The sequence below is a fragment of the Stegodyphus dumicola genome, chromosome 9 (assembly GCF_044657685.1).
Source record: "Stegodyphus dumicola isolate Sdum_Otavi_A_Nest chromosome 9, ASM4465768v1".
NCBI classification, from domain to species: Eukaryota; Metazoa; Arthropoda; class Arachnida; order Araneae; family Eresidae; genus Stegodyphus; species Stegodyphus dumicola.
Window position 1 is genome coordinate 48,795,620 of NC_140776.1, and position 23,127 is coordinate 48,818,746.

General features: G+C 32.0%; 2 protein-coding genes across 3 annotated transcripts in view; one reads left to right on the plus strand and one right to left on the minus strand.

Annotated features, from left to right (window-relative positions):
- Nucleotides 1-12,688, minus strand: part of LOC118187379 (ribosome biogenesis protein NOP53-like) — a 73,793-nt gene extending 61,105 nt beyond the window's left edge. The window contains exons 1-2 of the mRNA XM_035357589.2: nt 12,530-12,688; nt 4,112-4,176 (exon numbers count right to left, since the gene is read on the minus strand). Of these exons, the coding sequence (XP_035213480.1) occupies nt 4,112-4,176; nt 12,530-12,672 (208 nt within the window). The 5' untranslated portion in view covers nt 12,673-12,688. The remainder of the gene's footprint in view (nt 1-4,111; nt 4,177-12,529) is intronic.
- A 371-nt stretch (nt 12,689-13,059) lies between these two features.
- LOC118187380 (arginine-hydroxylase NDUFAF5, mitochondrial-like) overlaps nt 13,060-23,127 on the plus strand; it is a 30,176-nt gene continuing 20,108 nt past the window's right edge. For both annotated transcript variants that reach the window (XM_035357590.2, XM_035357591.2), the window contains exons 1-3: nt 13,060-13,497; nt 18,712-18,752; nt 22,243-22,306. In XM_035357590.2, coding sequence (XP_035213481.1) covers nt 13,222-13,497; nt 18,712-18,752; nt 22,243-22,306 — 381 coding nt within the window. In that variant the 5' untranslated portion in view covers nt 13,060-13,221. The remainder of the gene's footprint in view (nt 13,498-18,711; nt 18,753-22,242; nt 22,307-23,127) is intronic.

The window sequence follows — 23,127 nt, forward strand, 5'->3', positions numbered from 1 at the left end:
CTTGTTTTCCAGCATACAATTCAAAATTTACAGTGTAACCCAAATGAGATGTGCATGACATCCAAATTTTAAGCCCGCGCTTATCTGGTTTTAAAGGCATATACTGCACAATTCCTAAACGCCCTTTGAATTTTACCATAGCTTCATCAACCGAAAGATGTTTATACAGCTTAAAACAATCTGAAAACTGCCCTTTTATCTTAGAAATGAAAAGCTCTAATTTTTGCAAAAACTGAAAGTTTTCATCATTTCCCTTTACCTCTTTCTCTCTATCAGAGATATGAAAATAATGTTTAATTTTTAAAAATCTATCTTTGCACATTAATTTCTTTATCACTTCGTTGCCGAGTATAGGATTCTGAGACCAATAATCATTTATTCTAGGCAAACGCATAATGCTCATTATGAAAAAAACAGTTATAAAAGCCCAAATCTCATTTACGGAGAGTATAGGCTGCCAGCTTTTATCTTCAATACCACATTTTTTTGCACAAAACTCTGCGTATTTATTTGTATTCTGTCTAATTACTTCGCAGTATTCATCAGGCAGAAGTAATTTTAAATAATCTAAAGCAGATGATCCAGTTGGCAAATCATGAGACGGTCCAGGTGACAAAGAGAAATGTTCAAATTTTATGTCCTCGTTATTTATGTCATTTCTCCAGTCAGATTCGAAGGTATCATATGAAGAGCCCAAATTTTCGTCGTGTTCTAAATTATAATTGCATTCGATTTCATCTTCTCCATTATCTATCAACATATGTTTTTAATGTCCATCATCTTCATTATCTATCAACATATGTTCTGAATGTCCATCATCTTCATCAGATTCAGCGTTATCAGATTCGTATGTTTCTTCAAATAATATTGCATTTATTTCTTCTTGCGTTAATATCTTACGTCTTCTGATCATTTTGAGATGAAACTACAAAATAAGAGCAAGACGTTTCACAGCGTTGAGAAAGGAGTAAAACGAGCGATCTAGACTCGAGTCACCTACCCTGGGAGCGTTGAGGCTAAACAAAGAGGAGCCCACCTGGATTTAAATAAAAGAGCTACTTCAGTCACTTCAAAAGAAATGATTGACATGTCATTTAACAGTTCGCGAAACCAATGAAGCATATACTCCAGGATGGGGGAAAGCATCAAGTAGAAGACGAACGAAGCGGTCAGTCGACCTGCCGATGCCTGAATGGCCGAGCGTCTTAGGCATTTTCGATGTGAAAGAGTTAATGGCCTTAGTAGTTTGAAGTGTAACTACTTACAGTACTCTGAGATACCATGAAGAGCTGTACAAATATTTTTGTAGAAAATTCCAGATCTGTGAAGTGCTTCTTTTAGTAAAATAAACTTTATCAAATCAGTGGTTCTGTGTCATTCAGTCTATTATACGACTGTATGAATACAACAATATGTTTGCAATGAAGTTTGTTCATATAAAATATTTTCAACTCATATTTTTAAAATTCAGCATATATCTCAACATATCTTAAATAGAATTTCAACAATATTTGTACTTTTAAAACAAGAGTATACTAAAGACATAAAATATTAGTGCATGAGTGTATTATTGATTGGCTGTAAGTATAAGAAAATTTGGTACTTTTCTGTTTTGCTGGCGCAAATCTCGGTAAGCAGACTTTGTAGGTGACAGCATACAGTATACACATAAAAAATTTTAGTTCTAAGGATTTTTTTATTTTGAAAGCATAAAAATTTTGTAAAAAGCCAGTAAATAAAGATAATAAATTTATAAAAAGACATTAATTTAAAATTTACTATGCTTTCATGGTTCAACATCCTGATTCGCTGGTTTGTATCACATGACCCCAAGTGATCTCATTTTACGTAAACTACGCTACAAAAAACTAATTTCCTCAGTAATTATTTACATTAATTTGGAATACAAGTTTAAATGCAAGAATCATTTCAATTCGTACAAATAGCTTACTCAGAAATTATGTAAAACCGCACTCCTTTACTTATGCTAGTGCATTCTCATTAGAATTGATGAACTTAAACCTTGATTTTGCATTTTCTATATTTTTGCCTTCAGGTGAGCGGTGTGATTGCATCCTAATTGACTTAATTACCACGAGTGGTCTTAGGGCATAAATTGAACTATCTAGGTAAAAATTCTACGTAATTGTATGCCAGTTTTGAAAGAAACAATCAATCTGATAAGAAATGGCTGCGACTAGTTTTGAAAATGAAGCTTAAAATGTTATCAGCGAAGGTATCAGTTGTACCATTATTGGCGACTTTATTGTTTGCGCCATCAAAATTAAAAAGTACCGAAAATTTTAATAAAAGAAATTTATTATTAATTAACTTTATAAAAAGTGATTAGCAAACTTTTAAAACAGTTTCTATGTCAGGTACTTATGTTTAAACCGGCTAACAGTGAAAGTTGGCGGATTCCACCACAGTTGTGCCAACTGTTCCCGCAAAATTCTAAAGGAACTGATGCCTATTTAACAGAAAATCCATATTCGATCCTGCTTTGTTTCTGCACTTTGTAAAAAAGCTTTTGTTAATTTCTACAATTCTGCTAAGCTTAAGCACAAACTTCCCATTGGTTTTTTTTCCAATCTGTTATGTTTTGTTGACCATATCATGTCCATTAAATGCACACTTTTGTTGATGTAATGTTCCAGAATTTTGAAAATAATCCACTGCTGACTGTTCTGTAGAAGGCACATCTCAAATTTTAAACATTTGTTTTTCAAAATGCAAGGAAAAATTAAAGCAATAATAGTTCATTTATATGCTTATTTATAAAAACAAAACATTTTTTTTTATCAAGAATCAATGAGGTTCACACCAAAGAAAAGTGCAGATGCTATGTAAGTGTTGTGACATCACACTTATCCATAACTGGCACTAAGTCACGCTGCTTGGTTAAAGTTTCATGGTTGATGGGATAATAAGCAAGTACTCCATGTTGCATAATACAGTCGTTAATTCGGACTTCAAAGCTAAAATCTTTCTGTGTATGCGCCGCGTTGACGCATGAGCATAGGCGTTTACGCGTGCTCGCCTTTACGACTGTGCATATGGGTGTGCGCAAGTGCAGAATACATTTTTGCGTGCGCATTTAATGTATAACGGACGGTATAAGCTAAAATTATCTAATTATCTATTTCAGTTAATGTTGATGATTGCATTGTTCCTTAATCTTCGAATTGGATCCGCCTTATTATTTTTTGCAGACTGTAAGAGCAATTTAATAAAAGTAAGCTTGAACTTTCGATTATGTCAAATAGAATTTCCGATGCTGGAGTTCCCAAAGGATCTACAAAACGAAAATACGTTTCGATGTCCATCAAACAAAAAGTGGAATTGCTGCAAAAAATGGATAAAGGCATATCCTTTGTTTATCTAACCGTTCCGAAATCTGTTTATCAATTTCACGCTGCTCTGCGGCGGGGTAACGCCGCGGCACGCAATGAATTGGAAGTTGATCTGTCAGCACTATCTTTATCTTCAGGGCAGATGTTTTTATTTTATTTGGCTTATAATTTCTTACTAAATGTAGTATTTCATCTCGATGTACTCCGTCTTTGACATGATTTAAATCAAATTCCTCGTCATTATAAATATCACGAATACAAATCAAATAGTTTTCTGGTTGCAATTTTCTAATTTCGGCTATGCGTAATGTATGCTTTACGCATGCGCGCGTTGAAAGAAAAGAAATGTTTAATAAAGTAAACAAATATATATTAAGCTTTTTTTTTTTTTTTTTTGTAAATTTTGATACCCTTTAGATCATAATTGTTTCTTATTTTAAATTACAGTTTCATATTTTTAATTTTATAATTTCTACATGGCATTTTACCAGATTTAAACTGATGATCTATAATTCGGAATCGCTGAAGTCCCAACGAGTCCAGATTAAAGTCTTTTGACTGTACTATTATCACAATACTGCTACAAATATTTCCACTTAATTCAATTAATGTATAAAAGTCAATCTATTATTTGCAATACAAATTCAATTATGAAGATAAGAAAAACATGCTAATAATACAAACTGTTATGTAATACAAATTTATTTTAAACAAAATAATTAATTTTACATTAAAAATTTCACAAATAATAAATATACCTGGTTTTTCAGTACCAGTCTGAACAAAGAACAGTTCAGCATCAGTTTTCTCAGATACTGCTCCTCTGAAATAAATAAAACAAGTTTAAAAGATTTTCTCTCCCTTTCCTGTCATTTTATCACGTCTGAATATAAAAGCTAATACTTTTATTTTTATGAAGTTATTATTATTATTGAACTAATAAACTAATGAAATTTGGAGTACACCATATCACAAAACATTATATCGTAAAATCATGTTTGGGATCCATCAATAAAAGTGATGAATATTTTTTGGTCATAGTCAAGTATTTATAACAATTGTGACATTTTATGTTTTATTCTGAAGTTTCTTTCTTCTTCTCTCCTTTTCCCCATAAAATACAAGGTGTGGAGAAAAAAAGGCAAAAGAAACATATTCATGTTGTTAAGTATTACTTCTGTTTACATGAAAACAGATGCAAAATGCTAGGTGCTTACATATTAACGCAATCACTTTAGTACCATAAACTTTTCCCCAGGATAAATAATAACAGTACCAACTGTACTCATAAGTTTTATTGATCGATTTTTTACAACTGTAGAAAAATAATAGGAAAAATAATTCTTTCCCCTATAAAAAAAATCACAAAATTACAGCAAGGTGGTTGTTTTGATATGCAAGTAGCAAATGCTATAAACTCTAAAAAATCATACAACAGATTGGTTCCTTAATCTTCTGACTAGTATATTTTTTCTATCCATTTATGAGAACGATTATCAGTCACTACAAATGTTGTCATTTAAAATATTTTGTCTTGTTTTTTTTTTTAATATCTAATTATACTCCTGATGAAACAAAGATGGTAAAAAGCAAAGGGTAAAATCAGTACAGTCAAAAGTCGTTAATCCGGACTCGTCGGGACTTCCGCGATTCCGGATTATAGATCATCAGTTTAAATCTGGTAAAATGGCATGAAGAAATTATAAAATTAAAAATATGAAACCGTAATCTACGAAATAAAGAACAATTATGATCTAAAGTGTATCAAAATTTACAAAAAAAAAAAAAAGCTTAATATTTATTTGTTTACTTTATTAAAAATTTCTTTCAATGTAAGTTGTTTAAGTTGCTTCGTTTTTTATGTGATAATACATTCTCTTTAATTCTATAAACATACATAATTTCTTATTCAGTTACAAAGTTCCGCTGTTCAAGTCCTATAATTGCTGTGTCGAGAATACCGACTAATTTGTCAATCGAAATTTTTTCGTTTTCAATAACCTCTGTTACTTTCTTCGCTATCGGAAGCGAATTATAATGACGAGGCATTTGATTTAAATCATATCAAAGACGGAGTATATCGAAACTACATTTAGTAAGCAATTATAAGCCAAATAAAATAAAAACATCTGCCCTGAAGATAAGGATAGTGCTGACAGATCGCAGCGATAAAGATAAACAAAGTTTAGATAAACAAACGTTAAAGTTTAGATGAACAAAGGATATGCCTTTATCCATTTTTTGCAGCAATTCCACTTTTTGTTTAATGAACTCCGAAACATACTTTCGCTTTGTAGATCCGTTACATATTAGTAAATATGAATCGGAAATTCTATTTGACATAATCAAAAGTTCAAGCTTACTTTTATAAAATTGCTCTAACAGTCTGCAAGAAATAATAAGCCGGATCCAATTCGAAGATTAAGGAACAACGCAATCTGCAACATTAACTGAAATAGATAATGATGCGTCAAAGCGACGCATGCGCAGAAAGTTTGTAGCTTTGAAGTCCGGATTATAGATCATTCCGGGTTCTGGGTGTCCGAATTAACGACTTTTGACTCTAATTGTACAAACAAAGCTCTTCATGAATAAGACAATCATATTTTGTCAACACAGCAGGAATTACCAACACATTTTTAACAGAAAATAAAGGCAAAATTTCTCTTTATATCACAAATTTTTTAAAAAATTCTATATCAAACAATGAAAGTCAGAATATTCATTTAGTACAGCTCCTGCTCACATAAAAATACACAATGATAAAAAAAATTATTGCTGAATTAATGTAGATAGGCAACTAAAAAAAGTGTTAAATATAACAATTCTCCAAAATATTATTCCATAAATTCCCAAATGACTCATTTGAAAATAAAAATGTGAAATAATAATAAAAAAAAAAACATGTATTCTTAACACAATACATTTTAACATGATAGGTAATGAAATACAACTAGCCAAAAATAAAAAAAATAAAAATAAAAACTGAATTTCTGCAATTCTGAAAATCATTTTGGCAAAACTGTAGACACCTATGAAATACAAATAATATACATTTCCAGTGACAATCAGTGAGTTAATATTGAACTGAACACAGCAGAAATAAGGTCAACTAGCTACATTTATTTAAGTGAATCAAATTACAGGATTGACAATCACAGATAACTGCAGTTTTTGTATAAAATTAAATTCAAATGTAACATTTGTTTACTTTTATGCAATCATATATGAATAAATGAAGGATTAAGAGAAAGCATAAGCAATTACAGTGGATGCCATTTAATGTGATCATGGTTAATGTTTTGTTAATAATAGGATACTGAAGTACAGGGTGGTTATAATTAAAATTCCCCTATAAACGGCATCCTACAGCTCAAACAGGGAAACAGAATTTTGTATATGGGCTATACACGAGATGCGCTCACGGAATTTTTAAAAAATTTTTTTATTCCAAAATGTCCCCCAAAGGGCGCTTTTTCGGTAAATACATGAAATTTAATAGAATAAATGACCAAAACGGAATACAGAAACAATATTAACATTTGATGACTAGTTTCTGATCACCTTGTCATTGAACCACATTAAGTAAAGGTAAGGCAGAAACAAAAACAGTTCAGTCTGCCGAAACAAGAACAGATTAGGACGAAATTGCACAAGAGAAGCAATTGTTAATTGTGTTCAGGACAATGTAGGGAAAGATGCTTCACATGACCACCCTCATTCACCTGCAAAATTTCAAGTCGATGGACAGTGTGTTCAACAGCAGATCGTAACTGATCAGTTGTGAGGCTTCGCACATGAAGCGTTTTGAAGTTCCCATTGAACACCTCCACGATACACGAGACTTTTTAAACAGCCCCATATCCAGAAATCGCACAGAGTCAGATCTGGTCAACATAGTGGCCATGGATTAGGTTGGTTTGGTTTATTAGATTACGGCAAAGCACTCGAGGGCTATCTGCCTTAAGGGAGGGATGCCTTCGTGGAGGACTTTTTAAGGGAAACTGGCTCGTATACACTCCCATGGATTAGGAAAGAAGTGACTAGTAACACGTTCCTCTGAGAAGTGCTGGAGCAATAATGCCTTCACAGACTCAGATGTGGGGGAGCATCATCTTGCATGAAATTGGTGGATGTAAGGACCCACTTTTACTGTAGTTGTGGCACAACAAACGTCTGCAGCATCCGTAACGGAACATGTGACAAGCCAATGTTCACCAATTTCCTCAAAGAAGAATGGCCTAAGGATGAATGTCGCCGTGAATCTACACCAGAGAGTGACCTATGGAGACTGTAGGGAAATTTCAGTGTGGATCTGCAGATTTTGCTTAGCTCAAATGCGGCAATTCTGTGTGTTGACTGTCCAACTGAGGTAGAAATGAGCCTTGTAGCTTCACAGAATATTCCAAGGCCATGACCGATCAACAGTCATTCTGTTGAGAAAACTGACAGCGAATGAGAGACGTTTGGACTTGTTTCTATCAAGCAGCTCCTGGGTATGACGGATCTTGTATGGGAAGTAGTGCATTATGTTTCTGAGTACTTTTTGGACAGTGCTGTACGAATAGCCTGTCTGTCGTCATAATAGAGATTCCATAACATTCAATTACTTAGGTTTCCATAAATGAAACAACAACTTGGTGATAAATGAAATAACAACTTCGCAATAATACAAGAGGTATCCTAAAGTCAACTCTAACCGCACATTTGTAATTATCTTTCTTGCAAAGATAAAGCTGAGCTCAGTGAATTTCTATGAATGCTGACATGAGACACCTTTCAAATATTCAGATTAGGGTACAGCTTCAGACAAATAATATCCAGATACATTATAAACAGTCCATAAATGAATTTTTCCATAACACTAGCAGACAATCCACTAGTAAGGACATTTTCCTTAATTAAAATGTTGTAAAAGTAAATATTTATATGTTTCTATTAATACTAAATTAGTTTATTGTCAATTTGAAGGATATTCTCATCATTTAATGTCATCAACTGATTAATGGTATTAAAGCAGCCATACACAAATGTGATCATATTAAATGGTAGTGAAGAATCGCCCACTGCTTAGCATGTTTTTAAGAATTGCACATACTCAGTACCCATGTACACGTCGACCTATTTAGAAAAAAAACCCCAGAATTGCACAAAAATGGCATTCCGCATTCCCTTGACTTTATCCATGTACACATCGACCTATTTTCACTTTAAAAGTCAAAAAAATTGACAAAAATCCAATTCTTCTTACTCTTGTAAAAAGTGCCAAACAAATAAGTGGGCAATTCTGCGCTTTAGCCAATAGTACCTTCTATAGGTCACTTAACTTCAACATACGATTGTCTGACTGAAAATTTTCTGAAAAGCTACGACTATACATTTGATGAAGCAAATAGTGCACCAGCAATAAAACAGCATTCAAAATGCACCACATATTGTTAAAATGGTACTCTTCTGGGTACAACTCTGATATATGTCATAATTTTGCCAAAGGTGGCGATATGTGTTCTGCGCTGGTTTTTGGCGTGATTGCGTGTTGTATGGCAACCCTGTTGACGTTGAAAAATCTTTTCCTGGAGCTCGTTGGTTCGCAAAAGGGGGGAAAATAAAATGGTAGAAGTTGTTAAACTGAAGTTCGGCAAAACAAAATATCATCGTGGCCGTCCTGTTGAGGGGCAGTGGGTATTTGGAGGTGTGAAAAGAGGGTCTGGGAGATTATTTTTAGTGGCTGTGCATGATAGAAGTAGGGATTTGTGATTATTTGTGAAACACAGTATGAATTTTCTAGATAGTGTGCCTGCCTATCCTATAAATACGATAGCGATTATGTGGCGGCATGTTAAAGGCGGTATGAAATTGGTATTTCTGCTGTTCGAAAAAGCATTAATTCATGGTAAGTGTATTTTATTTTATTCTTATTTTGTAGAATGTTATGTTCATTGTTTTTTTAGTATGAATTTCTGTCGGTATTGTTGTTTTCTGGAATTGTTTGAAATTTATTTTAGTTTATTAGTGTGTAGCGTCTAGATTGTGCAATTCGTAGATTTTTTTTTAAGTTGAAATAGAACGCTGTGTACATGGTATTCTTTGAATTTTATTGTTGTTATGTTAATTTATTAAAGCGAGGTGTGCATAGTTCGTAGATTCGTTTGTTTCCTAGATTGTGCAATACAAAGATGTTTTTAAGTTTAAACAGGATGCTGTGTACTTGGTATTCTTTGAAATTTATTAAAGTGAGGTGTGAATAGTTTGTAGATTCGTTTGTTGCCTAGATTGTGCCATTCGTATATATATATATATATATATATATATTATTTTTTTTAAAGTTAAAACATATTGCTGTGTACATGTATTCTTGTCAAATATTTTTGGTTAGGAACTTTACGTTTTTGCTACCTAAATGTTTTGTTTCGGATTTTTAGCTTAAATTGTATGCTCAAAACGTGGTTTTTGCATGTGCGAAAGCCGCGTTTTTGGAGACATTTTAGGCTTAAAGTTCGAAATGTAGACAAAAAATTTAGATAGTAATATGGCAGCGTGGAGTTTCTCACCAAAAATTTTTGGCGAGAAACTCCACATCAGGCGCACATCAGAGTAGTTCCCTCTTCTGTTATCAGGACTGGATTAAAAAATGTTATGTATGTATACACGCGTGCGTGTACGCATGTGCCAAAATGTTACATAGGCATGTTTAATCTTAATATACTATGATTTTACCCATGTGCGTGTGCGTGCATACATACACACACACATATCCATACATATATTTCTTAATTTGAGCTTCATAACAAAAGAGTACCTTACGGCCTTAGTGATCAACAATGCAGTTATAATTCCTTCTGGATTACAATATTGGGCAGTTTTCAGATAACCGGCCCTTGGCGATTTGTTGACATCTCGGAAGAGTGCATGTGCGCCAGATTATGGTAACCCTGACAAGCGTTACAAACCTGCAACCCACTCAGGGAACTTTCCTGAAGGACGAAAAGGGATTTTTTCTGTTTACATAGATTTAGGAAACGTTACGGCAAGACAAAATAGAAATTGGAAAATCACAAATCATAACGCTCTATTCCCGATAATGCTAAAAATAAAGCTCTATTCTGTTTACGGAACGTTCACGGTAAGACAAAATGAAAGTTGGAAAATCGCAAATCCTAATTAGTTCATGTTTTCGCAAATCATTATCGGGAGTTCATTTCAATTGAAAAAAAAAGAGTTTAAAGATTCACAGATTTTTTTTGCATTTTCGAGCAAATTTTGTAATTTATGAGAAAAAAGCAGTGTACATGGATATAGTGAAGAGTGTGCACAATGCCATTTTTGTGCAATTCTGGGATTTTTTTTAAGTAAAAATAAGTTTGCGTGTACATGGTTTATGTGTATGTGTTATTTTGAAAAACGCATAAGAAGTATGGTATTGTGCACTTTTTCCCAATTTTGCAGTGAATATTTGTCATGATTAAGCAGTTTTGTTTGATAAAATTTCTAGCATAAGTGTAATTCGGCTAGTAGATTGTTGGAAGAAGTGTTCAGTAGATAAAAAGAAAAGAAACATGTCTTTACTTCGTGAAGACAAAATGGCGGCAGGGAAAAAAAATAGAGGGTTGCTGTAGGAGAGTTGGTTGCCAAATTTTCGCCAAAAAATTGCCAAGTTACCATAATGTAAAGATCAACCAAATAAAGCTCCATTATACTTATTTCTACCTTTTGTAAAATAAAATAGCTACCTCAGATGCTAAATTTATGTAGGGAAGAAGGACCAGAAAGGTAAAATACAACTTTTAATTTAAGCTCAATGCTCCTAAAATATAATAGAATATATACAGGTGACACTTGTATATTAAAGTGGCCACCATAACAAAATAAGCTGATTGAATTGCCAATTTTGTAACATGTAACTTTTAAATATTGTAAGGCTCTGTCTGCTTTAATAAGGCTGCTTATTTTATTTCACACATTTATACCTGTAGTTAATTTGTATTTGAAATTGTGAATAATTCATAAAATGCTGGTGAACAAAACCTGTGTCTACACATAAGAATTAGCTTTGATAAAATAAGTAGCAGCAAAGTCTAATAATTTATGCTAATTGCTCTAAAAACACCCATACTTTTCTTCAAAACAGCAGTTGAGTTATTAATTGTGTTAACAATGCAGTTGTTCTACATTTTTATGCACAGTGCTGTTACTTTCATTCTTTGGTTCAAAAAAGTGAATGGAATTATACATTCTGAAAATTAGTTCACAGCAATAATTAATCTTTTACTTGTATACAATAAATAATATATATGTGCCCAATATTGCATTCAACAGCTAATTTTGGACTAAATCATTCGCTTAGAAGATGCAAAATTAACGGCATAAGAAAAAAAAAAAAAAAAAAAACCATTTAGCATTTGACCTTCATTACAAAGGTACACACATTTAGCTGATTGACAATATCTGGGAAATGCATATGAAACAAATAAGGCGGTTTTTATTAAATTTTGCCTCCAAAGCAATCACATTTTTGGTAAAAGTTTACAATTGGGTTCCCCTTGTTTTTTGGCGATTCTTTTTTGACGCCAAGATCGGCGCCAGGAAGACACAATTTCAAGATGGCCGCTACACAAAACCAAAATAAAAAGGTCAAAGATTTGCATAAACTCTGTGTCCATGTACACATCGATCTGTTTTCACTTAAAAAAATCCCAGAATTCCACAAACTAGGCATTGCGCACTGTTTAAATCTGTCCATGTACACATCAATCTATTTTTATTTTAAAAAAATCAGGAGGGTAAAGCAAAGTTACACTATCATGGTAACCAGAAATACGATTTCATCGCCAAAATTTTACAAAAAATTGTTGCTAATCGAAGGGACACCCAATTCTACACTAGAGCCACATTTTTTTTTTATTATTATTTTAAATCGAGGTGATTCAAGACAAATCTTAATATTAATGTTCATGTGGGTTCATTGACTGCATCAAAGCATCAGAAATCGGAGGGCGATCTGTCCAAGATCATTTATTTAGGCATTAGGGAAGGTCTTCCAAATGGAAATTTATATTCATGCCACAAATAAGGAAAACAGATAGTCCATACAGTATGTCACTAAGAACAAAATGCACGAATAATAAAGATATTCTGAAAAATGATCACATGAAAAGCACTAAATTATTACAACGTACCCAATTCTTTCTTCAAAACGTTTCTCTTCTAAATATTCTTCAACATCTTTTACGTCACAAAACTTGCTCCATGATTTCTTTTTATTTTTACTAACTTTTACACGTTTTTTTCCAGCAGAAACAGACCCCATGTTTACAACCATGCTTTCAAGGAACAGATAGTTGAAGTGCACTTTGCAACTTGGCAATTACAGATTTCTGCATATTGCAAAATTTATATACAATAACCAAATTTTAATAAGCTGTGACACGATTTTAATACTAAATAATTTAACTTAATGACAAAAGGCGATTTAAATTAGTATATTTTATGTATTTTTATTCATCTAAATTAAACAAGAGGAAAGGATATGCTTAAAACTTTTAAATTTATACTAAAATTTAAAAAGGTAATACTTTTAATTCATGAAATTTTTACTTAAAACATTTTTAATGTCACTAATCAAAGATCTCAACTTTATGGAATTCTCGAGATAACTCTAATTGCGTAATAGTTGTTTACATACGCTCTATAACTGCAGCGGGCAGAAAGGCTTAGAAGTTTCCGGACGAGATATATTTGTTTTGTAGTTTGTATTAACGTAATTGTAAAGACATGAATTTTTGTTATTGGAAATTAAAAAATCATTATTCGTTTTTCCGCTTCATTTTTTGAAATTAACTGGCATTAAGCGGTTTTAAAAAATTAGATTATGTTTGCTCCGACACATGCACTGAATTTTATTAGGCGGACTCGTCCTAAATTTAAGGAAGCAAGCTTATTAAATCCTTTAAATTATAGAATGTGCAAGTTACACTCTAGTCGGATGGATTTTCCTAGAATTTCATCAAATAATGCCAGAAGAGAACTCAGGTATTTTTCAAAGGAAACCACCTTAAATGTATTCGATAGGAAAGCCAAACGGGTGCATCGTGAATGGTCTGCCAGTCTGCAGGATGGAAACATATATAACGTCTTAAAAGATGAAGTAAGTTTAGGAATATCTAAAAATGTGGTCAAACTTATATGGCTGTATTTTTATTGCGTAATTAAGCATAAATGCCCTGTATGCAAATCTTGCGCTATGAGTCAAAAGAAGTTGGGGCACAACAAGCTTCCATACAGTTTTGGAAAGAATAATTGGCTACTGTTTGGAATATGGTAACAGGTAGTTTGGCGACATTATGGTAAGGCGATAAAGGTTACTAGGTAGGACTTTAGCAATAATCTGAGAAGTACACGGTTCAAATCGCAGATTATTTTGTCTCAGAGAAATGAGAGATCATGAGACATGTCATGTGACATTTTCCGGAAAATTCCGATCGTGATTTTAGCCAATAAGCACATAGAAACAATTTCGATGCTAAAGTGCAGAATCGCTCACTTATTTGTTTGGCGCTTTTAACAAGAGTAAGAAGAATTGTATTTTTGTCAATTTTCTTTTGACTTTTTAAGTGAAAATAGGTCGATGTGTACATGGATAAAGTTAAGAGTGTGCGCAATGCCATTTTTGTGCAATTCTGGGATGTTTTTTTAAGTGAAAATAGGTCAATGTGTACATGGATACAGCGTATGTGCAATTCTTAAAAACCTGCGAAGCACTTTCTCCCAATTTCACACCTAATCTTCGTTATGATTAAGCACTTTTGTTCCATAAAAGTTCTAGCATAAGCGTAATATTCGGCTAGCAGATTGTTAGAAAAAATGTTGAGTTAAAAAAAAAAAATATCTTTACTTCGTGAAAACAAAATGGCGTACAAAAAAAAAAAAAAAAAAAAAAAAACTAGCAGGTTTCTGTAGCAGGGTTGGTCGCCAAAGAATCTCCAAGTTACCATAATCCGAAGATTCACCAAATAATTGAACGAAGTGCATTTCTCACATGCCATGTCCACGTTTTCTTCTCACTGATTGTAGCCCTAGCGATTGTATATTTTTGCGTCTGAGGTGTGTAAACTAAACTCGGTGCAATAGCCCTAGTGGGCAAAGGCCTGCTGTGCCCGAAAATCTGCTTTCTTGACCGTGGGCCCAGAGGTGCATAAGCGTATGCCCTGAACAAGTGGTCAGCTTGTCGCAGGACCCCTGCTACTTAGTCCCCAAGCGAACTTGATACTCATGTGTAAACTACTATTAAAAAAAGAAAAGAAATTGAATTACATGTTTCCCGATGTTAAATTACTATACCTTTTTCTTATTGGGACTGGGTTAAAAAATTTATGTATATGACGTGTGTATGTATGCATACACATACATGTACTATATACATACACGTACATATATACATGTATATGTGAACATGCACATCCATTCATACATACGTTTTTTAATCCAATCCCAGTAGCAGAAGAGTACCTACATGATGAATATATTTGTGTTAATGTTATTTATGGAAATATGATTAAAAATCAACTTATTGCTTTGATTGCACTCGCCCAGTACTTGTCATTAATAATAACATACAACAGTAATTGGGTGAATAAAGTTATCAGTAATAATATCATGCTTAACCTTCCAGCATGCGCGCTTGGCAATTTTACATGAGCATGCGCACGTCATATTTTTTACTATATCCGTTATTTTACCATTTTTGGCATGAAAAACGACAGAAATGAGTGATATTGATAATAAATTTGTTAAGAAATAAAATATTAATCTTAATATTGCAAAATACAAATGATATCACATTCAAATATAAGTAAATAATTTTTTTAAGTTCTTATATTAGTGAGATGGAAATGCAATAATGTATTTCATTATAGAACATTTTAAATTTATTATTTAATAATTATATTTTAAAATTGAAACTAATTTTAATAGTCATCAAAGGCAAGTCTAGACAAATAAAAAAGGAAAACACCTTGGTAGGAAAAAAAGTAAGTTTAGCATTACTTACTTCTGCAAGGAAATTTACTTCTTACTGGTTACAAAAACACACTTTAAACTAACTTTAATATTTTAATTTATTTCTAAAAAATAGAAATAAGGAATGGAAAACGCTATTGTTCTCCCATTCAAAGGTTTCCTTGTCTTCCTTTTCTTCATCAGATAATTCTTGAAAATGCGAGCAAAATCAGCTGGTTGCACATATATTTTTGCCATGAAAACTGATATAAAATTTACAGAGCCAAATGTATTCAGATTAAAATAATACATGGCAATTAATAACACATAATTACAAAATATGAACCATGAACACGCACGTGTCGTAACTTTTACGAAAACGCTGCCACACAACACAAATACCCAATTAAAAAAAAAAGTCAAATCACTTCCTGTTAGCATATTTCATGATGAGGGGAAGGGTAGAAAGAATGTTTAGATGTCTCAGCTTCGATATGCAAAACATTTGCATTAAAAACTGAATTTGTCATAAATTTTGCGCATATGCGCGTGCTGGAAGGTTAGCATTGTGCTTTTATAGTATATGCCATCAGTGTCATCCTATGCTATCTATTATTTTGACACTTAACCCTTTGCGGCGCACTGTGCGTTAACGCGTTAACGTCGGAATTTCAACAAAAGTTGTATGCAGTCTGTTTGATCCTAAAGGTGTATACAGGTAAAATTTTGTAAAAATTGCACTTACCATTTTAATTCTGTGGGTGTTCCATGAGGTGGAACACTGCGCTGTCAGAGCTTTTAAAAGTGTGACTAAGCGAGCATTGCAGTGAAGCACGAAAATGAGTAGAAGCGTTTGTATAAGAATGAAAAAACTCTATATTATGGCTGTATACATGGTTTCCTGGATATACATAATATTCTTGAATATATATACGGATAAATGAGATAAATATCTATATACAAAAATATTTACAAATTTTCCTATTTCTTAGCTTCGTTAAATTGTTCAAAGCAAGTCACATCTTTTTGATGGAAGCACAAACCAACTATGATTAATATTAACAATAAAGAAAAATAAGCCTATAATATATACATACACGAAAAATATCTACACAATTATTGAAAATAAACAGGAATGAGACTAAAAAGCGACAGCAAAAAATTTGCGCAGGTCTAAGTAAAGATGAGTCAAGCTACTAATAAAATTTCCCGCCTAAAAACTACTCCCAAAAAATTAAAAATGCCAATATTAGGGCTTTCATTACACAAAACACACCTCACCCCTCAATACTGCTGTGTTTGAATTCATTCATCCCCCCCCCAAACAACGGAAACAGAAAACGTAAACACCGGATGTTCTCTCCTAAGCACAGATGTTCTGATTCGTAACAGCATGAGATCGCTAAAGGCGCAGTGTTCCTGCTAATGGAACACCCAGTTTTATTCAATAATTCTGTGTATGGTTTTTGTATGAAAGATTAAAAAAATATAGAACAAATAATTTGGAGCCAGCAAAATTATGCCTAAATTTTTTTCCAAATAAAATTTTTTATATCATTAAAAAATAGAGAAAATTACTTGAAAAAAGTGGATTTTAATAACACATAATAAATCAAAATTCTGTGTCTTCTTGTGATATGCTGCTATCTACTGTTTAAAAAGAAAAGTTCAAAGTATATTATAAAGGCATTTTTATCTATTTACGGTTGAATTTAAAGGTTTCAGAAACGATTCAATTTGGGTGTTCCATGTAGTGAAACACTGAGCCACAAAGTGTTAAATCACGCACATTAATTTGCCAAACAGTACTGTTACCACAACTGCCATTAGTGGTAAACATATGAAATGAAGTTCTGAATAGTTTTGATTCAGTGAGCAATATATTGCAGGGCTGTCACTTTAAAAAAAAGGTTTTAATTTATTGTAGGAAATAATTTGATAAAAAATGTAACTAATTTAATTAAATGAATAATTTTTATTTCCAAATGAGTGAAATTGGCACATCTGATGAATACTTGATAGCAACCTCACTGGTAGATGAATAAGAACACTGAATACTGCTAATCCCACATTGAATTTATGGAAGAGAATCAGCTGTCTGCATAGTTATTGCGATTTCTCTCACATAAAGCGTAAATTCAAGTCAGAGTCTAGAAAATCCTTCTAAAAAGTACAGCTTGAAGGGAGTCCTTAATTGCTGTGACATAATAAATTACACCTCTATTAATAAATAATATGCAAAGTAAAAAAAAAGGAAGCAAAAACTTTAGAGATTTAAAAATTCGGTATTTATATATTGCAGTGAAAAAAATCACCAAGCACAAAATTTTTAATCTGAAGAAAGATGCCAAGCAGAAAATTTTCAGGAATAACAAAACATAATGGGAAGAGGAAAATGTACGTATGTTAATTTCTGTACTTCCTTATCACTGCCTGCATTTTGTATTCTGTGCCAAGATTATCAATAAATCACCAACGCAAACCGTCATAAAATGGCTGGTAATCTTAACCACAATCATTTAAGTTTGCTAGTGTGGCAAATAAATGGCATATCTTATTTTCTTTTTCATATAAATGTTACAAATTCATGATCATTGATAATTTTCTTGTCATGAGTGACTGTATTTTCTTTTCTTTCTTTTTTGAAAGAAATTAAAAATATTTGGTTTATCGAGAAATGAAGAAGATGCAATATCTTTATTTCAAGAAAGTGTTTTACTTCTCATTTGAATATTTGAAAATGGCCGTTAAATAAAACTACATAGCAATGAAAGTGTATGGAAATGTAACATGAGAAACTGCATGTTCAGGAAAACCATACATTTTGACAACTTATTGAAGGCTTTCAGAATATTTATAACCATGTCACAATTTATATACTGGTTAGAGGAACTGATATTAATTAAGTGGTAGGTGAAGCAACTCAGCTTTATGAGAGTATAGATTTTGCTAAAATAGTCATGAGAGTAAAAATTCTCTACATCTAATCCAGTAAGCAAATAGGTGGCCCTTAAAAAATTATGGACATAACCAAAAAATCTGTAAATTTAGGAACTAGTAAAAAAAACTACAGCTGCTCGTATATAATACATATAGGCCTAAAATTTTTCCAGTATTTCCATATTACACTTTAGTATTACTCTTTAGACAATCACATCTTGATAAATTAACGATTAAATTTTGGGGGCCACTGTAATACGGAAGAACCATTTTTACTTAGGAATATTTATTTTAATTTATATTGGTCTTGTAACTTATTACCATAATTTAAAGCACATTTTAAAATTTTAATATATTCATAAAATTTTTGCATTCAAATATTTGATGTACAAAATTTTTTTATAATGTACTCTTTCCTCCTTAGATTGGTGATCGTGTTGCTGATCGAGTTTATGACATCATTAGGTAGTACATTTCTAGTTTATTTCAGATGATATGATCGATTGCATAATTCATTACTTAATATTTATATATTGAAATGAGTTAAAAGTTCAGGCAAATTTTTTCATACTTAACAAATTTCTATCGGCAGAGAAGGTATTTTCTGTTATTGAGACCAGATTCAGAAATGTATGTATGTAAATATGTATGCACAACAATATATATACTAGTGTCCAAAAATTAAGCATAATTAATAAAATGTTGAAGAATGTGAGTAAATATGAATTAAATTGTTCAAACTCACTTGTGAAGAATCATTGTTTTAAGGTGAAACTGTGCGCATTTCAGTCGACATTGGCATGCACAAAACATGTGTGCATGTCAGAAAGTATAAAACTGTTTCACAAGCCATACAGAGATCAGGCAGGTGCAATTTCTGTAGTAAAAAGTGAGTTAAATGATCAAAAAGGCCATAGGATGGCACAAAGATGCCAAATGGTCATGTTTTGAAAGGAAGAATTTTGGAATATGGATGATCTCAAATTCTGAATGTGTTTCTTCTCAAGACCATGGCAGAGGTTTCACAGTACAAGAGGTGGGAACTACTCTTATATGTGCCCCCATGCCGTCATATTACTACCTAAATTTTTTGTCTACATTTCGAATTTTAAGCCTAAAATTTCTCCAAGAATGCGGTTTTCGCACATGCAAAAAACCACGTTTTGAAGACACAATTTAAGCTAAAAATCCGAAACGAAAACAAAAAATTTAGATACCAAAAACGTAAAGTTTCTAACCAAAAATATTTGACAAGAATCCATGTACACAGTGTACAAACTAATAGTTTGTGCACTGTTTTCTTTTAAACACTTTTTTTTTTTTAAATAAAAGTGATGAATATCCTTCTTTTGCTTTTTTTATGATATAACCATATTACACTTGCATATCATATTTGCCACCATTCTGACTTAGATTTCCTTAAATATTCATATAAACTTCGATTATGCTTAACTTTTGGATACTAATACATGTCCTTTTGAATAGTAATTTATTTGCTTATATACAGTACAAAGTTCGAGATCCTGATGTCCAGTATCCGGAATGATCTAAAATTTGGACCTCAAAGCCAGCAACAACCTTTTATTTATTTATTTATTTATTTATTTTTGGTGTGTGTGTGTGTGCATTTGTGCCTAATAAATCACGTTGAGAGTCTTAATTTCATCTTGGCACTAAATAAAATACTTCATTATTGAAGAAACAATCATTTTAGCATAAATTTGTATGATCAATAATTTGGCTTCATAGCTGCGTATCTACTTGGTCTCAAACCGAAACATTCTACACAGAAACATTGTTGATTTTACACCTACTAATATTTTATATCTCTGATGCCAACCTGGTGAAACATTATTTATTATATTTTGCTTTCATTGCCTCATGTTTATCAACATATGATAACTTGAGTAATGATTCATGCAGTGATGTCTAAACACTTTTTTTTTTTTAATATTAGTAACAGAATAACAAGGTGCATAGTAATTTTTTATGTTTACATTGTGCTTCGATGATAACAGGTTTAAGTTAAAAGCTCTAAAAATATTGACGAGGAAAAATTTAACAAAAATTTCTTTCCATATACTAAAAATAGATTTTGTTAAAGATACCTATAGGCCAAAAAATTACATCTAGTGCTATTTAAATTAAGAATAACTGATTTGTTATTCACATAAACCCAGAATCAGCACCACAGCTCGTATGACCACACCAGACGGCAGAATTTAGGGAAGACAGTTTTTTAGGAATTTAGAGAAGCGCCGAACAACAAAATTGCAGCATGACAAAATTTTTAGGTTTTATGAAAAGCAGGGGGACCTAAAATTTAGGGATGGCGAAAATTCAGAACTTATAGAGGTGCTTGGTAGAAGAATTTAGGACCCACAGAGACTGCATCAGACAGTAAGATATCTAGTGCCGGTCCTTGATAAGCCTTAAGTATATGTGGGAATTTATTTAGTCAGAACTCAGATAATGTGCAAGAAAGCCTTAAGCATGTGCAAGAAATAGATGCAAGTATAATAAATAACTAAACTAATGCAATTCGGGCTTAATTATCTCAGTGCGCGACAGAAGCAAGACAAAATTTAGCGGAACTACTTGTCTTTCATTGTCAATCTCATGATACATAGCCAATAATGTATAGCAGACACTACTAAGCTAAGCTAAAATTACACTTTATTGATTCCAAGGAATTTCAAGTAATATAGCAGATAGTGCTGTTCCTTAACTTTTTGATTTGATCCAGCTTATTATTTTTGCTGGCTGTTATTATTACAGCAATTTTATGAAAATTTAAGTTTGAATTTTTGATTATGTCGAAAAGAGTTTCTAATTCTGGAGCCTCAACAGGATATACAAAGTGAAAGCATGTTTCACTGTTCATTAAACAAAAAGTAGAATTGTTGCAAAAATGGATAAAGCTATATCCATCTCAAAATTATGCGAGGTGTATGGCATTGGAAAGTCAACTGTATATAATATAAGAAAACAAAAAAAGGAATTTTTTGTGCATTCAGACACCCCACTTGCAATGAATAACAGAAAAATTATTTGTTATGCTAAAAAGGGCAATCATGACAAAGTGATGATTGGATGGATCAGACAGTATCACAGAGATGGCGTGCCATTGACGGATCCAATGCTAATGGCTAAAGCCAAAATATTTCATGAGGAAATGAACTTAAAAAACTGAGTGCACTTCTTTGACAGGTTGGTTAATCAAATTTAAAAATTGCCATGGTATGAGGCAACTAAAAATTTCAAATGAAAAAGGCCTCAGCTGATACTGAAAATGCTGAATTATTTACAGATGAACTCATTGATAGTGAAAAATTGGTTAACCTGATGACACAAAACATTGTCTTAATTATAGATAACTGTTCAGCTCATATTTCACTTAAAGTTTTAATGAAAGATAATGTATCCTTGTTATTTCTTCCTCCAGACTGTATGTCCATCATTCAGCCTATGGATGTCGGAATAGTGCGCACGCTGAAGTGCAAATATAAAGTCACATTTTTAAAATCCATGTTAAATTTCTTGAATAATGGCAATGCAAGAATTTTTTTAATATTTTAACATAAAATCTGCTGAGTGGAGCATAGCGAGATTGTGGAAGGATGTGCCTCCAGATACTTAAGTTACTCTAGATAAAAAGTTCTTGGCATAATTTATGGCCAGCTATCATATTTCATGGGGAGGATGATGAAGATGATAGCTGAAAATTTGAAGGCTTTTTGGAAATTCCATTTTTAACTTTATTTTACAAAAATTTTGTTGAATCCATTTATAATTTGTTCAAAATGTTTTATTATTGACTATTCTGTTACTTATTTTACTTTTGCCTGTATAATTGTATTTCTGAATTCATTTGAATTAATTATTGCATTCAAGTTTTTCATTTGTCTGCTGTTGACATACTGTTTATTTGTAAATAATGCAATTTATCTTACAGGAAATTTTCTGTTTGTGTAGAGCTGGGATGTGGAAGAGGTCATGTTACAAAGCATCTTAATAGTGTAAGCTTATTTTTTTAATAAAAAAAAGTAAAGTATTTGTATAAAAGTAATTTTGGGAAATTAAAAAAATTTTTAATTAGTTTTTTTTCCCCTCCTAATATTAACTACAGAATCATTTTGTTAGCTTTTATGTATTCACTTAATTCCAGAAAACTAGGATTAAATGTTTGATTGCACAATGTGAAATAAAAGAAAAATTTGTATTAAAATAAAGTACATTTTATATAGGGGGGAGTGCTAGATTTTTGGGGATGGGAGCTGGTATCCATGGATTTTGCTTTCTTAAATTAAGTAAATTAGGTAATTTTAATTGATGACAGTTTATGAATTTTGGATAATAAGAATGTTTCAGATATTTCGATTTTTAAAGAATGAAAGCAATAGCTGTAATAATCTAGTATTATTTAATTATGCTGTATGTATTTCAGTTTGCAGCATTGTAATTCGAGTTAAAAATTTCAAGAATTGGAAAAATTTGCCTAGATTTCTTTATAGAATTCATCTTTCATCAGTTTGTGCAAGTGTCTAAAGACAATAATTTACATGCAGTCCTGTGTATCTGCAAAGAGGATCAGCAAGATAGATAATTTCTTTTGAAAAATATCTGTAATTTTTTTTTTCTTTCTAAATTAAAAACATTTTTTTTTATAATACGTAATTGGTGTTAAGAAAGAAATAGCAATAATCAGTTGAGTAGACAAAAAGGTAACTTTGACCAATTTGTCTTCAATATAATTGCCATATATCCCTAGCAGCATGGAATCTATTGGAAATGAATATCTTTTTTAACTCTGCTGAGTGAGAAATGAAATTTTTGCATA